This window comes from Panthera uncia, assembly GCF_023721935.1.
Source record: "Panthera uncia isolate 11264 chromosome C1 unlocalized genomic scaffold, Puncia_PCG_1.0 HiC_scaffold_4, whole genome shotgun sequence".
Taxonomy (NCBI): domain Eukaryota; kingdom Metazoa; phylum Chordata; class Mammalia; order Carnivora; family Felidae; genus Panthera; species Panthera uncia.
Window position 1 is genome coordinate 33,535,667 of NW_026057585.1, and position 17,724 is coordinate 33,553,390.

A 17,724-nucleotide genomic window follows, 5' to 3' on the forward strand; every position below is an offset into this window, starting at 1 on the left:
TAGGAATTTGTCCATTTCTTCCAGAATGCCCATTTTATTGGCATATAATTGCTCATAATATTTTCTTGTTTTTATTTCTGTTGTGTTGGTTGTGATTTCTCCTCTTTCATTCTTGATTTTACTTATTTAGGTCCTTTCCTTTTTCTTCTTGATCAAACTGGCTAATGGTTTATCAATTTTGTTCATTCTTTCAAAGAACCAGCTTCTGGTTTCATTGATCTGTTCTACTTTTGTTTTGTTTTTTGGTTTCGATAGCATTAATTTCTGCTCTAATCTTTATTATTTCCTGTCTTCTGCTGGTTATGGGTTTTATTTGCTGTTCTTTTTCCAGCTCCTTAAGGCGTAAGGTTAGGTTGTGTATCTGAGATCTTTCTTCCTTCTTTAGGACGGCCTGGATTGCTATATAATTTCCTCTTATGACTGCCTTTGCTGCGTCCCAGAGGTTTTGGGTTGTGGTGCTATCATTTTCATTGACTTCCATATACTTTTTAATTTCTTCTTTAACTGCTTGGTTAGCCCATTCATTCTTTAGTAGGAGGTTCTTTAGTCTCCAAGTATTTGTTAACTTTCCAAATTTTTTCTTGTGGTTGATTTCGAGTTTCATAGCATTGTGGTCTGAAAATATGCATGGTATGATCTCAATCTTTTTGTACTTACTTAGGGCTGATTTGTGTCCCAGTATATGGTCTATTCTGGGGAACGTTCCATGTGCACTGGAGAAGAATGTATATTCTGCTGCTTTAGGATGAAATGTTCTGAATGGATTTGTTAAGTCCATCTGGTCCAATGTGTCATTCAAAGCCATTGTTTCCTTATTGATTTTTTGATTAGATGATCTGTCCATTGCTGTGAGTGGGGTGTTGAAGTCTCCTACTATTATGGTATTGCTATAATTATTATTATTACAACTTTTAATATAGTTTGAAATCTAGGAAGTGTGCTACCTCCAGCTTCATTCTTTCTCAAGATTTCTTTGGCTTTTTAGGGTCTTCTGTGGGTCTATACAAATTTTAGGATTATTTTTTCTATTTCTGTAAAGAATGCTATTATAATTAAATAGGGATTGCATTGAATCTGTAGATTGTTTTAGGTAGTATGGACATTTTAACATTAGTAATTCTTCCAATCCATCAACATAGGATATTTTATTTATGTCTTCTTCAATTTCTTTCATCAATGTCTTTAGTTTTCAGTATACAGATCTTTTATCTTCAGTTTATTCCTAAGTATCTTATTATTTTTGGTGCTATGGTATATGACATTGTTTCACATATTTATGAATTTTCCAGTTTTCTTCTTGTTACTGATTTCTGTTGTAGAAAAGATATTTGATATGATTTCAATCTTATTAAACTTATTAAGACTTATTTTTTGTCTTAACACATGATCTATCCTGGAAAATGGTCCATGTGTATGATCTATTCTGGAGAGTGACCCTTGTGTGTGATGTATCCTAGAGAATGATCCACATGTGTGATGTGTCCTGGAGAATGGTCTACGTGTACTTGAGAAGATGTGTGTTCTATTGTTGTTGGATGGAATGTTCTGTATACATCTGTTAGGTCCATCTGGTCTAACATATAATTTAAATTCACTATTTCTTTATTGATATTCAGTCTGGATGGTTTATCCATTGTTGAGGGTGAGGTATTGAAGTCCTCTGCCATTATTATAGTTGTGCCTTCAGATCTGTTAATATATATTTAGGTACAGTTGAATGCATAAATTTTTACAAATATTATATTCTCTTGATCAAATTCCTTTATCATTACACAATAACTTTCTTTGTCTCTTGTTTTAGTCTTTGGTTTAAAGTCTATTTTATGTGATATAAATGTAGCTACGTCTCTTTTCTGTTAGTTTCCATTTGCATGGAATATCTTTTTCCATCATTTCACTATGTGTGTCCTTAAAACTGAGATGAGTCTCTTATAGGCAGTGCCTAGTTGTATCTTCTTTTGTTATCCATTCAGCTATTCTGTGTCTCTTGTTTAGGAGATTTTAGTCCATTTACACTTAAAGTAATTATTGATGGTATGAACTTACTGTTGCCATTTTGTTAATTCTTTCTTGATTGTTTTTAATTCCTTTGTTCTTTTCTTCCTCTTTTGCTCTCTTCCTTTGTGATTTGGTGATTCTCTGTAGTGGTATGATTTTATTTCTTTTTCTGTATCTTTTGGATATCTCTGATAGCCTTTTGCCTTGTGGTTGCCATGAAACTTACATAAAATGTATTATTTCAATCTAACTTTAGCTGATGGTAACTTAATTTTGAACACATACAATGGCCCCCCATTTTCTGTTTTTGATGTCATAATTTGTTTCCTTTTACATTGTGTAGCCATTAGCAAATTATTGTAGCCATAATTATATTTAATAATTTTTAAATTTTCATGCTAGAGTTATAAGTAATTTATTCACCACCAAAACCTTAAACTATTTTGAATTTAACTATATATTTACCTTAACCAGTGAGATTTATACTTTTTAAGATGTTTTCCAGTTACTAAATATCATCCTTTCATATCAGCTTGAAGAACTTCCTTTAATATTTTGTGTAAATTTAGTCTAGTTGTGAAGAACTTCTTTAGCTTTTACTTGTCTGGAAAACTTTATCTGTTCTTTAATTCTGAAGGAAAACTTTACCAGGTAGAGTATTCTTTGTTGGCAATTTCTTCTTTTACCACTTTGCATATATCACCCCACTCCCTTCTGGCCTACAAAGTTTTTGCTGAAAAAATCTTCTCATACTGTTATTGAGGTTCCCTTGTATGTACAAGTTGAATTTTTTCTTGCTACTTTTCAGATTCTCTCCTTGTCTTTAACTTTTGATAATTTAACTATAAATATCTTGCTGTGTTCTCTTTAGATTAATCATATTTGTAACTCTCTAGGCTTCCTGGATCTAGATGTCTGTTTATTTCTCCAGGTTAGGAAAATTTCCAGATATTATTTTTTTGAATAAGCTTTCTACCTCTTTCTTATCTTTCTGAGGCTCTCTTGGTTCCTTTGGTAATGTCCCATCAGTCTCTTAGTACATCTTCACCCTTTTTTATTCTTTTTCTTTTTGTTCCTCTGAATGGACCTTTGAATTCACTTATTTTTTTCTTCCACATGATCTAGTCTGTTGTTGAGTCCCTCTAATGAATTTAATGAATTTTTCAATTCAGTCATTGTATTCTCCAGTTCTATGATTTTTTCTACTTGGTACTTTTTAATATTTTCTATCTTTGTTGAAATTGACTTTGTTCATACATTGTTCTGTCCTCATTGAACATCTTTATGGCCATTATTTTGAACTCTCTGTAAGGTAAATCATTTACTTCTATTTCATTAAGACCTTTCTGGAGATTTATCTTGTTCTTTTATTTGGAACACAATCCTCTGGGTTTTTTTTTTTCATTTTACTTGACTCTCTGCATTGGTTTTTGTACATTAGATAAAACCACCACCTTTCCCAGTCTTGAGAGAATGATCTCCTCTAAGAGATGAGCCACACCTGATCTGAGCACCTAGATGTCTCTCAAATTTGTGAGTGTCCAAGCCTCTTTCTTTTTCCTTAGTGGCTCCCAATAGTTGAGGGTATGCTGATACCTGTCAGTGTTCCACAGGGAAAGATCATAGTCAGCACCTATATGCAGGCTGATTCAAAGCTGGACCTTGGGTAGAACTAAGTACATAGTTAAGCCCCTTCCAGGGAGAAACTGGGAGATGTCATTCTTGCCTGTTCCGTTGTGATGGCCTGGGTATACTGCCATAGGAGAATGCTCCTATACTTGCTAAGAACTATATCTTTGTTTACTCCAGTCCTGTGGAACTTGTAAATGCAAGCTCTGTTGACTGTTAAGGCAATCTGCAGACCTGTCCCTTGGGCAAAAGCTTCAAAAGCTGGGGTGCCAGATGCCTTCCAGGGAGATACTGGCAATTTGGTTTTATTATTGTAGTGGGCAGGAGGGAGAATGTGGGAGAGGTATCTGTTGGCTTTCCCAGTCTCTGGGGAAGGATTGCAGCCAGCCCTTAAATGCCTGTTAAATTAGAAGCCTGACACTCAGGTGGCAGCTTTTGAAATATGCAAATAAATCCCTTCCAGGGAAAGAATGAAATATGGACATTGCTTTTGGCTGCTCCTAACAGACTGAGCCTTGGATGGATAGCTGGTTAAGAACTGCATCTTTGCTTGCTGCAGTCCCATGGGACTTGTGAGTGTGAGCGGTATTGGCTATCCAAGCCATACAATCCAGCCAAGAGACCCATCCCTTGGGTAGCAGCTGTAGAAACTGGAGTATAGTACATATACAAACTAGTGACCTGGAGCATACTGGAGGGAGAAGGCAGGGGAGGTATCCAGCAGCTTTCCTGATCTCTGAGGAATACCACAGCCAGCCCTTAGATCCCTGCTAGATTAGGAACTTGGCCCTCAGGTAGCAGCTTTAAAGTATGCAGTAAGTCTCATTCAGGGAAAGACTGAGAGATAGATGATATTGCCTGCTCTTTCTACACTGAGATCTGGGGGAGTAGCCATAGCAAGTGTTCATTTATTCATTAAGAATTGCTTTCTCATTTACTATAGTCTAATGGGTCTTGTGGAATAAGCCCTGTTGACTCCCAGAACTAGGTTTTGAGGAGCCCATCCCTCTGGTGGGACTCTTAAAAACTGGGGTGCCAGATATGGGGTTTAAACCCTTTTCTCTTTAGGAAGAAACTGGGAGATTGGGAGTACCCCGCTGTTTGTATAGTGCTATGCCAGGAGTGGAGTTTGTGGTAAGAGTATGTCTTAGCCTTTCCAACCTGTTTTGCTGTGGGCATTTTTTTCATTTGCCACATATGTAGAAGTCATTCAGCTAATTTCTGGATCTCTTGAGCAGGGAATTTATCCATATGTATAGCTATACATTTGGTGTGTCTGTGGGGGGATGTGCATTCAGGAGCTTCCTATCTTGGTTGACTCTTACTTCTTTCAGCATTTTCCATAATCAGCACCACTACCCTGCAGTTACCCAGCATTCAAAGCTCAGCATTTTGTTTGTATGCCCTCTTTTCCTTCACACTTACCTTTGGTAAATGACTAACCTTGTAAGTTCTACATTTACATTATATCTTGCATTCATCATTTATTCTACAACCTTACTCCACTGGCTTTTGAGGCTCTCACTATTTCACAAATATTAATTGTATACCAATTATTTATTAAATATTCCACCAGATGCTACAGATAAAAGGTAAAAAAAAATGGTTCTTACTTTTGATTCATTAGTGGGGAATCATGTATAAAACAGTTATAATACAATAATCATATATCTGCAAGAAAAGAGCACTATATTCTATATGGGGGAACCAGGAGAAGGCTCTGGAACAGAATCAGTGCTTGAGCAGGATATTGAATAATGTCAGAGTTTTCCTAGAAATAGAGCAGGCTCTCAGGCAGCACTCCAGGTAACAGGTCAGACCTGTACAAAGGTTGATAATCATGAGAGAATCTAGCATATACTGAATTGCTGTAAGTTTCATACTGTGAGAAGGGAAGAGAGTGAAGAAAGAGTCTCAACAGGTAAACAACGATTAATCAAATAATGAAGAGCCCTATAAATATGCCATCCATATTTTATCCTGTGCATGGTTCACATTTTATCCTGTAGGCAGTAAGGATGTGCTGAATTTATAGTAACATTATAAATGAATCAAATTAGCCAGTTGGAAATGTCATGCTAGCCGTAAGATTAATAAAAGTTGGGCAGCCAGAGTGGCTCAGTCAGTTAAGCGTCCAACTTCAGCTCAGGTCATGAATTTGCTATTCCTGAGTTCAAGCTCCATGTCAGGCTCTGTGCTGACAGCTCGGAGCCTGGAGCCTGCTTCGGATTCTATGCCTCCCTCTCTCTCTGTTCTTCCCCTGCTTGCACTCTAACTCTCTCTCTCTCTCTCTCTCTCTCACTCTCACTCTCGCTCTCTCTCAAACATAAAAAAAATATTTAAAAATTTTAAACAAAAGGAAATAAAGGGACACCAGTAAAGAAGTAATTGCAGTAGTGTTAGGGAGAGGTGATAGTCAAGTACTTTAACTAGGACAGAGGCAAAAGGGCAAGTTATGAAAGATATTTAGGAGATAAAGTAAAAGCCCCCTGAACTCATGGACTATATCTCATATACAGTGCCTGCTAGATAATGTGTGTTAAATAAATACTTGTTCAAAGATTAATGATTGCAGGGTGCCTGGGTGGTTCAGTTGGTTAAGCATCCAACTCTATATCTGCTCAGGTCATGATCTCATGGTTTATGAGTTCAAGTCCTGAATTGCTGTTAGTGCAGAGCCTGCTTGGGATTCTGTCTCTCCTTCTCTCTGCCCCTTACCTGCTTGTGCGCTCACTTTCTCTCTCTCTCTCTCTCTCTCTCTCTCTCTCTCTCTCAGTTAACAAATAAACTTAAAAAAGATTAATGATTGAAATGATTCTTAGTTCTATTTTGAAATGTCGTACCCTTCTATCTCTTTATATCCAAATCTTATCTGGTTTTTTTTCTTTTTTTAATCTGTTCTTTAAAAGCCCAGCTCAAATGGTACATGTGGGAAATTTTTCCTAAATCCCTCAGTTGAAAACAAACTTCCATCCTGTTAAGTATTATAAAATATAGACTTTTATCACATTTAACACTTTAATTTTTGTGTCTTAGATATCAATATATATCCCTTGGCTCTCTTTTTGAGAGACAGAGCCAATCAATGGCTGATTATTAGCATCTTGGGGGATGTTTATATTCCTATTTAAATCCTTTATATTATCTAGCACAAGAATCTTTCACTTGCTATGTGTTCTGTAAATACTGGTTGAATGAAATAGTGAGGACCATATACAACTATGACTATGAAAACAAAATACCTCAGGTCAGTATAATAAAGTGGCAAAAGTAAAGACTCTGGAACCAGACTGCTTTTCCAGTCTAGTAGAAGATACTGATATTAAATAAAAACCCAAATAGAAATGAAGATTCTGAAAAGATAAAAAGTTGTCAGAAGTGTCAGCATAGAATGCCAAGCAAAAATTTCAGAAAACCCCATAAAGACTAAATAATTGTCAATCTTTATATTTTTAATGTTGTATCTCTCATTAAATAAGGTATTTTGACCACTTAGTATTGTAGCATATTGTGGAAATATAGAAAGATATGATTACCACCCCCCTTAAGGATCATAGAATCCCATAAAGTAATAAATTTATAATAGAAAAAACAGGATAGTAGTGAATGGCTTATTATTAGCTACCAAAAATTTAATTTTTGAGGAACCTCCTATTTTCCATAGTGGCTGCACCAAATTATGTTCCCATCAGTAGTGCACTAGGATTACCTTTTCTCTACATCCTCACCAATACTTGTTATTTCTTGTCTTTTTGGTAATAGTCATTCTAACAGGTGTAAGGTGATATACCATGTGGTTTTGATTTGCATTCCCTGATGATGAGTGATGTTGAGTATCTTTTCATGTACCTGTTGGCCATCTGTATATCTTCCTTGCAAAAATGTCTATTCAGATCCTTTGTCTTTTTTAATCAGGCTATTTGAATCAGGTTTTTTTGCTGTTGAGTTATATTAGTTCTTTATGTATTTTGGATATTAACTCCTTATCAGATAGATAATTTTCAAATATTTTTCCCATTCAGTAGGTTGTCTTTTAATTTTGTTGATGATTTCCTTTGTTGTGCTGAAGCTTTTAGTTTAATGTAGTCCCATTTGTTTATTTTTGCTTTTGTTGCCTTTGCTTTTGGAGTCTAGCCCAAAAAAATAATCACCAAGACAGATGTCGAGCAATTGATATTTAACCCTACAAAAAGTGATGAGAAAGGAATAGACTATTTCGAAAACATCAATTTACATCAATGGCCTGAGGGAAACAAAGTGGAATAAGTTCTTATAGCATATTTTTTAAATTGCATGACTATGAATTTCATTTTGCCTAGAAATATCTTAGACAGGCATACCATGCATGCCTGTCAAGTTCCAGGAAGCTTCTATGATGAAGAGTTTCCAAAAAAAACTTTATATAATGTACTATTGATATAAATGAAGTTCTCTTAAATAATTCTCTTTTTAAAAATATGAGATAAAACTTAGTGGTTGTTATCCTGGATTTGAATTTGTATATTTCAGGGGCGTCTGGGTGGCTCAGTTGGTTAAGTGTTCGATTTCAACTCAGGTCATGATCTCATGTTTTGTGAGTTTGAGACTCGCATTCAACTCTGTGCTGACAACTCAGAGCCTAGACCCTGCTTCAGATTCTGTGTCTCCCTCTCTCTCTGCCCCTCCTCTGCTCGTGCTCTCTCTCTCAAAAATAAACATTAAAAAAAAATTTTAATAGAGTTTTTATATTTCCGAAAGCATTATAGCTTAATGTCTTTTTAATGAGATATCAATCTGGCATGCCAACTGAAGTTCAATCAATTACATTTATTTTAAAACAAAGTAAGCTCTCTAAAACAATGATTTTGTTTCCTGTAGTAGAATTGCCAGAGGTTATTTATTGTTAAAGAATCAGTTGTGTTTTTTTCCATTGGTGTCAGTAGACACACAAATATGGCATGCCCAGCATGAAAACCTGTCCAATGGTCATTTATTTTATTTTCATTAAGCTTCTAGTTAATATAACTTAGATAAAACTGAAAGAGTGTGTATATTTTGAATAAGGCAATTTTGCTGGTAATTTTTCCTCTCTCCATGCCAACTATACTAACTTGCATTTATTCCTCTGTATTGGGGCTTTAGATTGTAAGCAGGGGGCTTCATCTTGGTTTCCTAATTATCTAGCACATGCCTGGTGTTTGGCAGAAATTCAGTAAATATGTTTTGGATTGAAATGCTTGCCAACCTAATGACAACTAGAGTCAGCTCAGTTCTACATGTATTTGCCAACTTCTGTGTGCTCATCTACTTATGGTAGGCAAATCTAAAACACTTCAGTGTCACATAGGAATAGGTACAAGGATATTAAGGAATTGGTCCAAACACCAAAGCAGTTCCTCACCTATGAGGAAATAGGGACTAATAGTTATTAAAGCATTTGTTGATGCCAGGTACTAACTATTTTACATTTTTTAAAGGGGGATAACAATACTATCTCCCTCACAGTATTTGATTTTTTATTATTATTTTATTTATTTTGAGAGAGAGAGAGCAAGCATGAGCAGGGGAGGGCCAAAGAGAGAGAGGGAAAGAGAATCCCAAGCATGGAACCCGACACAGGGCTTGAGGCCACACATGGTGAGATCATAACCCGAGCTGAAGTCAGACACTTAACCAACTGAGCCATTCAGGCGCTCCACTATTTTACATTTAATATCTCATTTATTCCTAAGGTTTTAGAACCCAAGATTATCCCTTTTTCTCTGTGGGACAAGCATAAATACACACTAACTGGTTTTCTTTCTTTCTGTGGTCACTATTTTACTATTTTGGCCAGGCACTATGTATATAACATAGAGAAAAATAAGAATTTCAAATTTCAGTTTGAATATTGAAAAGCGAAGATAAACTACCATATAAAAATGTGGTTCTGTTAGTTAAATAATTGTTACATTTGAAGGAGAAGGAATGGATATGATGTTTTAGAAACAGCATGAGTTTTGAAGTAATATAGATTTAATTCTAAACTGAATTTCGTCTTCCTCATTTGTAAAACTTATAGTGAAAATATCTTTTTACCTGTTGATTTAAATGTTTACATTTATATGTGTATATATACACATTTATATATATTTATACATTTATTATATATATCTTTATTACATGCTTATTGTTGACATGTTTATCTTTTTATATATGTATTTATCTTTACATATTTATTAGAAAATAAGAACTGCTTCAGATACAGCCTGTGCACAGACGATGCTTAAAAAAGTCAGTGGTTGTATCTGTTGCTGCTGCTGCTGCTCTTGCATAAAGAAAAGAATAACAAGAAAATTCTGCTTCTCTTTTTTGTTCAAGTTTCTCATGGAAATAGTATTAACACAGGTACTCTAATTTCTCATGGAAATAGTATTAACACAGGTACTCTAAGACATTGTGTTGGAAGGTCCCCAAGTCCACTCCCAGATACGATGATTTCTTAGAAGGACTCATCAAACTCAGCATATAATTATACTCTTGACTATGATTTATTACAGTGAAAGGATACAGAGCAAAGTCAGCAAAGGGAAAAAGTGCATGGAGTGAAGTCTAGGAGAATCCAGTGCAGCTTCCCAGAATCTTCTCTCAGTAGACTCACACAGGACTAACTCATGAGTTGTGACAATGTATGTGAAATGTTCTCTACCAAGGAAGCTCATCAAAGACTCAATACCCAAGGTTTTCATTGAAACTGCTCATACAGGTACCCTTGGCCTAGTACATACCAAAATTCCAGACTCCCGGAAGAAAAGCACGTGCTCAACATAAACTAAATTATTTGCACAGTTTAGGCACTCTGAAAAGAAGCATTCTTATTGGTTCCAGAAATGGTGGGAACCATCCCCAAATCCAAGGTCCCAGATGCCAGTAAAGGGCCTCTGTAAGGATAGCAATCCTGATAAGCAGGCCATTGTAAGGATTGTAATCTCAGGCCTGCTATGTCAAGTGTTTTCTGCACAGATGTGCAGATACAGTGTTCACATGAGGCAGTATTGGAGGCATATACCATAATATCTTCCAAGTAACTGGTGATTTATCAACACAAATAAGTCATGAAAAAGCATTACTATTCCTCTAGAGAACATTTTACAGTTGCAGATAGTCTTTCAAACTGTCTATAGGAAGTCTGAAGATGGGTTCATTCACCTCACTATTAAAATTCAGAACCACCTAAAATTGGAACTGCACTCTGCCCTCCCTCTATGCAAGATCTAGCTTAGTATGTAACGGGTTGCCACATAATTAGGCCAACCTGTGTAACATCTGTGCCATGGATAGCAGATCAGTTGGTGATGGTCTTGAGATTCCAGTCATTCATCCGGATGGCCAACAGGCACATGAAAAGATGTTCAACGTCGCTCCTTATCAGGGAAATACAAATCAAAACCACACTCAGATATCACCTCACGCCAGTCAGAGTGGCCAAAATGAAGAAATCAGGAGACTATAGATGCTGGAGAGGATGTGGAGAAACGGAAACCCTCTTGCACTGTTGGTGGGAATGCAAATTGGTGCAGCCGCTCTGGAAAGCAGTGTGGAGGTTCCTCAGAAAATTAAAAATAGACCTACCCTATGACCCAGCAATAGCACTGCTAATAATTTATCCAAGAGATACAGGAGTACTGATGCATAGGGGCACTTGTACCCCAATGTTTATAGCAGCACTCTCAACCATAGCCAAATTATGGAAAGATCCTAAATGTCCATCAACTGATGAATGGATAAAGAAATTGTGGTTTATATACACAATGGAATACTACGTGGCAATGAGAAAAAATGAAATATGGCCTTTTGTAGCAACGTGGATGGAACTGGAGAGTGTGATGCTAAGTGAAATAAGCCATACAGAGAAAGACAGATACCATATGGTTTCACTCTTATGTGGATCCTGAGAAACGTAACAGAAACCCATGGGGGAGGGGAAGGAAAAAAAAAAAAAAGAGGTTAGAGTGGGAGAGAGCCAAAGCATAAGAGACTGTTAAAAACTGAGAACAAACTGAGGGTTGATGGGGGGTGGGATGGAGGGTAGGGTGGGTGATGGGTATTGAGGAGGGCACCTTTTGGGATGAGCACTGGGTGTTGTATGGAAACCAATTTGACAATGAATTTCATATATTAAAAAAAAAGAGAGAGATTCCAGTCATTAAAGAATGAGAAAATTGCTTCTCGTTTTTTTTGCCCCCCTATGTATATTGCTGGGCTCCAAAGCAAAAGAAGGATCATACAAAATCATATGCAAGGTTTTTCTTTAGAAACTTCCAATGGGCTTGTATTTGAATAATAACAAACGGTAAGCCTATTTGGCTAGATGTGGTACCCCAGGTAGCTAAGAGGTAGTTGAGTTGCAGTCTTGTCCTCTTATTGGATAATCTTCTAGAATTTAACTTTCTTTGGTGGAACTGTCCCATCATTGTTCACTTTTTAAGTAAGGAGTCTGAATATTTATATCCATATGAATTAAGGGTTTATATGTTGTCCTTGGCTATGTTGACATATAGTTTGATTGGCATTTGTACATTTTTAAGGACTCCAAAGGAGTGCCAGTGCTCTGGCATAAAAACTTCATGTTACTCAATGAGAAGAATCCATATATATATTTATACAGGCCTACCACATTTCTACATGCCCTGAGTTGAGTAATGGGGAAGATGATATGACCAGCATGGTGGTAGGCAAGGCCACCTTGCTAACATTTTTGGAGAAATTCAGTAGTATGAAGAACCTAAGAACTCACATGGGGATTTTGTGAAATTGCTTTACCTTCTCAAACAGGTATCATTAAGCTTCAGTATTTTCAGCACCGTATTATGCTATGCTATTACGTTTATCATCAGCACAGGAAATGTTCAAGGATCTGTTCTCTGCCTAGAGGGAGTTTTCTACCAGTAATGTACTCGTGAGATTACTGATTTACCCAATATATTCTACAATGTCACAAAACCAAACCAAGTTTGGTAAAAGTCAATTCTAGAGAATTAGTGAGCATACATCATACACGTTCATATACAAAATGAGCCAAGAATAAGCCAATCACTTAAAATGGTCAAAATGAAGTGGGGTAGATATTCAAAACTAGCAGGAATAACTTAGGCAAGAGGAGATCAAAGTGCAAGAATTGAAGGACAAATGTGACCCAGTATGATATCATTCTGGCAAATGATACCTTCACCTTTCAGGAGAGATTTTCAGGTTTTTCTGCAGTGTATCTTAAGGATGTTCTCCTACACCTGAGCCCAGAAGTGTCACATGTATCAGTCAAGTGGGCTTGCAAAGAACCATCATCCAAACAGTTGGCATACAAGTTCAAAAATATTTGTCATTGCCAAAAGAGAGAAGGCCATATCTTGATGACATTTTCTTCCTCTCTGTTCTCCACTTTCCTTCCTTATTTTTAATAACTTAAACAGGGAAGTAAAGATCATCACATTTTTATATATAAGTAAACTGTGGGAACTTCTACAGTTTTAACATTTTAATTAAGAATACAGCATCCAAGATTTCTGGGGAAGACAGTGGAGTAGGAGTATCCTAAGTTCATGTTGCCCCATGGGTACAACTACACAACGCCCACATCATATAAATAACCCAGAAAATGACCTGAAGATAGGCAAAGCAGACTCTCCACAGGTCTATATCATGCCACTCTGTCTGGCCTGCAAAATTTCTGCTGAAAAATCAGGTGATAGCCTTATAGGATTTCCCATGTATATAACTTTTTTTTTTTTTTTTTTTTTTTTTTTTTTTTTTTTTTTTTTTTTTTGCTGCTTCTAAAATTCTCTTTATCTCTACTTTTGGCCCTTTTAATTATGGTGTCTTGGTGTGGACCTCCTTGGGTTGATTTTGTTGGGGATTCTCTGTACCTTCTGGATCTGTATTGCTGTTTCCTAGATTCAGGAAGTTTTCAGCTATTATTTCTTCAAATAAATTTTCTCCTACCTTTTCTCTCTCTTCTCCTCATGGGATCACTATGATGCAAATGTTATCATGCTTGATGGTATTTCTGAGTTTCCTAAGTCTATTTTCTTTTTTTATTATTATTATTTGTTTCTCCCTCACATTCAGCTTGATTGCTTTCCCTTACACTGTCCCATTCCTCTAGTCTATTATTTATTCCATCTAGTATATTTTTTTTAAATTTTTTTAATGTTCATTTATTTTTGAAGGAGGGAGAGACAGAGTGTGAGTGGGGGAGGGGCAGAGAGAGAGGGAGACACAGAATCTGAAGCAGGCTCCAGGATCTGAGCTGTCAGCACAGAGCCCACCGCGGGGCTCAAACTCACAAACCACTTGATCATGACCTGAGCCGAAGTCGTAGGCTTAACCGACTGAGCCACCCAGGCACCCCTCCATCTAGTATATTTTTAATTTCAGTTATTGAGTTAATGTCTGGTTGGTTCTTTTTTATATTTTCTATGTCTGTTGAGGATCTCACTGAGGTCCTCTACTCTTTTCTTAAGTCCAATGAATATCTTTATGACCATTACTTTAAATTCTCTATCAGGCCTATTACTTATTTTGTTTAGCTCTCTTGCTGTGATTTTCTCCTGTTCTTTCATTTGGGACATATTCCTCTGTCTTCCCATTTTGTCTAATTTTCTGTGTCTGTTTCTGTGTTAGGAAAGCCAGCTATGTTTCCTGTTCTTGAAAGTAGTGTCCTTATGAGGAAGAGATCCTGTAGTGCCCTGCAGTGCAATGTTCCTTGTTCACCAGAACCTACCTGGCACTTCAGAGGTGTCTCCTATGTATGCCTTACTGTTGTGGCTGAGCTGGATTGTCTTCAACTAATCAAGAGGAAATTTTAAAAAAATATGTGAAGACAAATTAAAATGAGAATGGTCTAACATCTTTGAGATGCATCAGAAGGTGTTCCAAAAGGGAAGTTTATAGCAATAGAGGCCTACATAAATAAGCAAGACAAATCTGAAATGAACAACTAACCTTAAACCTAAAGTAGCTAGAAGAAAAAGAACAAACAAAATCCAAAAACAGTACAAAGAAGGAAATAATAAAGATTAAAGCAGAAATAAATTATATAGAAACTAAAAAAGCAATAGAATAGATCGATGAAAACAGGAGCTTGTTCTTTGAAAAGATCACCAAAATTGATAAACCTCTAGCTAGACTTATTTAAAAAAAAAAAGAAAATTGGAGTCAAATAAACAAAATCAGAAATTAAAGAGAAGAAATAACAACTGACACCACAGAAAAGCGTTATAACAGAATATTATGAAAATTATAAGCCAACAAAATTGGACAACCTACCAAAACTGAAGCATGAAGAAATAGTAAATTTGGACAGATGGATTACCAGCAATTAAATTGAATCAGTAATCAAAAACTCCAAACAAAAGTCCAGGACCAAATGGCCTGGCAGGCAGATTCTACCAAACATTTAAAGAAGAGTTAATGCCCATTCTTCTCAAACTTTTCCAAAAAATAGAAACAGAAGGAAAGCTTCCAAATTCATTCTATGAGACCAGCATTACCCTGATACCAAAACCAGATAAAGACACTACAAAAAAAGAAAAAAAAGAGAGAGAGAATCACAAGCCAATATCTCTGATGAACATAGATGCAAAAATCCTCAACAAAATATTAGCAAATCAAATCCAAAAATTACCATATTAAATTAAAAATTACCACAATCATTTAAAAAATTACCACAATTGAGATGTCTGGGTGGCTCAGTTGGTTGAGTGTCTTACTTTTGGTTTTGGCTCAGGGTGTTATCTCACAGTTCATGAATTGAAGCCCTGTGTTGGGTTCTGTGCTGACAGTGAGAAGCCTGCTTGGGATTCTGTCTCTCCCTCTCTCTGCCTCTCTCTCTCTCTCTCTCTCTCTCTCTCTCAAAATAAGTAAATGAACTTAAAAAATCACCACAATCAAGTGGGATTTATTCCCGAGATGCAAGGTGGTTCAATATCTGCATATTAATTATTGCGATATATCATCTCAAGAGAAAGGATAGAAACCATATGATTATTTCAATAGATGCAGAAAAAAACATTTCACAAAGTACAACATCGATTCATGAAAAAAAAAAAAACCTCAATGAAGTAGGTTTAAAGGGAACATACCTCAACATAATAAAGGCCATATATGAAAAACCCACAGCAAACCTCATACTCAGTGAGGAAAAACTGAGAACTTTTTTCTAAGGTCAGGAACAAGACAAGGATGTCCACTTTCACCACTTTTATTTGACATAGTTTTGGAAGTCCTAGCCACAGCAATCAGATAACAAAGAAATAAAAGGTATCCAAATCACTAAGGAAGAAGTCAAACTTTCACTATCTACAGATGATATAATGCTACATAGAGAAAACTCTAAAGACTCCACCAAAAACTACTAAAACTGACAAAGGAATTCAGTAAAGTTGCAGGACACAAACTTAATGTATAGAAATCTGTTGCACTTCTATGCACTAGTAATGATATAGAAGAAAGAGAAATTAAGAAAACAATCTCATTTATAATTGCACCAAAAATAATAAAATCCCTAGGAATACAGAAGTTTTTTTTAAATTTTTTTTTTACATTTATTCATTTTTGAAAGACAGAGAGAGACATAGCACAAGCGAGGGAGGGGCAGAGATAGAGGAAGACACAGGATGAGAAGCAGGCTCCAGGCTCTGAGCTGTCAGCACAGAGCCCGACATAGGGCTTGAACTCACGAGCTGTGACATCATGACCTGAGCCGAAGTCGGACGCCTAACCGACTGAGCCACCCAGGCGCCCCCAGAAGTTTTTAACCAATGAGTTGGAAGACTTGTACTGTCAAAATTATAAAACATTGATAAAAGTAATTGAAGGCAACACAAACAAGTGGAAAAATATTCCATGTTTATGGATTGGAAGGACAAATATTAAAATGTATGTATTACCCAAAGCAGCCTACAGATTTAATGCAATCCCTATCAAAATACCAACAGCATTTTTCACAGAACTGGAATGAATAAGACTAAAATTTGTATAGAACTACAAAAGACCTCAAATAGCCAAAGCAACCCTGAAAAGAAGAACAAAACTGGAGGTGTCACAATCCTAGACTTCTAGTATGCTACAAAGCTGTAGTAATCAAAGCAGTATGGTACTGGCACAAAAACAGACATATAGGTTAATGGAACAGAATTGAGTCCAGAAATAAACCCACCATTTTATGGTCAATTAAAAATTGGACAGCTACTTGCAGAAAATGAAACTGGACAACTTTTCTTGCACTATATATAAAAATAAATTTAAAATGGATTGATGACCTAAATGTGAGACCTGACCTGAAACCATAAAAATCCTGGAAGAAAGCATAGGCAGTAATTTCTCTGAAATTGGCCATAGCAATATCTTTCTAGATATGTCTCCTGAAGCAAGGGAAACAAAAGCAAAAATAAACTATTGACAGTACATCAAAATAAAAACCTTCTGCACGGCAAAAGAAATAATCAGCAAAATTAAAAGACAACCTACAGAATGGGAGAATATATTTGCAAATGACATATCTGGTAAAGTGTTAGTACAGAAAATAAAGAACTTATATAACCCAACACCAAAAAAACAAATAATCCAATTTAAAAATGGGCAGAAGACCTGAACAGATATTTCTCCAAAGAAAATACACATATGGTGGACAGACACATGAAAAAACGCTCAACATCATTCATAATCAAGGAAATTCAAATTAAAACCACAATAATATATCACCTCACACCTGTCAGAATAACTAAAGTTAAAAACACAAGAAAAAACAAGTGTTGGTGAGGATGTGGAGAAAAAGGAACCCTATTTCACTGTTGGTAGTAATGCAATCTGATGCAGCCACTGGAGGTTCCTAAAAAAGTTAAAAATAGCATTACCATATGATCCAGTTATCACATGACTGGTTATTTATCTAAAGAATACTGGGGCGCCGGGGTGGCTCAGTCGGTTAAGCATCCGACTTCGGCTCAGGTCATGATCTCACAGTCCGTGAGTTCGAGCCCCGCGTCGGGCTCTGGGCTGATGGCTCAGAGCCTGGAGCCTGCTTCTGATTCTGTGTCTCCTTCTCTCTCTGCCCCTCCCCCCTTCATGCTCTGTCTCTCT

The 17,724-nt window shown here is 36.3% G+C and overlaps 1 protein-coding gene across 1 annotated transcript in view; it reads left to right on the plus strand.

Annotated features, from left to right (window-relative positions):
• COL24A1 (collagen type XXIV alpha 1 chain) overlaps positions 1–17,724 on the plus strand; it is a 390,296-nt gene that overhangs the window by 190,432 nt on the left and 182,140 nt on the right. Inside the window, exon 24 of the mRNA XM_049618486.1 lies at positions 11,673–11,689. Within this exon, the coding sequence (XP_049474443.1) occupies positions 11,673–11,689 (17 nt within the window). The remainder of the gene's footprint in view (positions 1–11,672; positions 11,690–17,724) is intronic.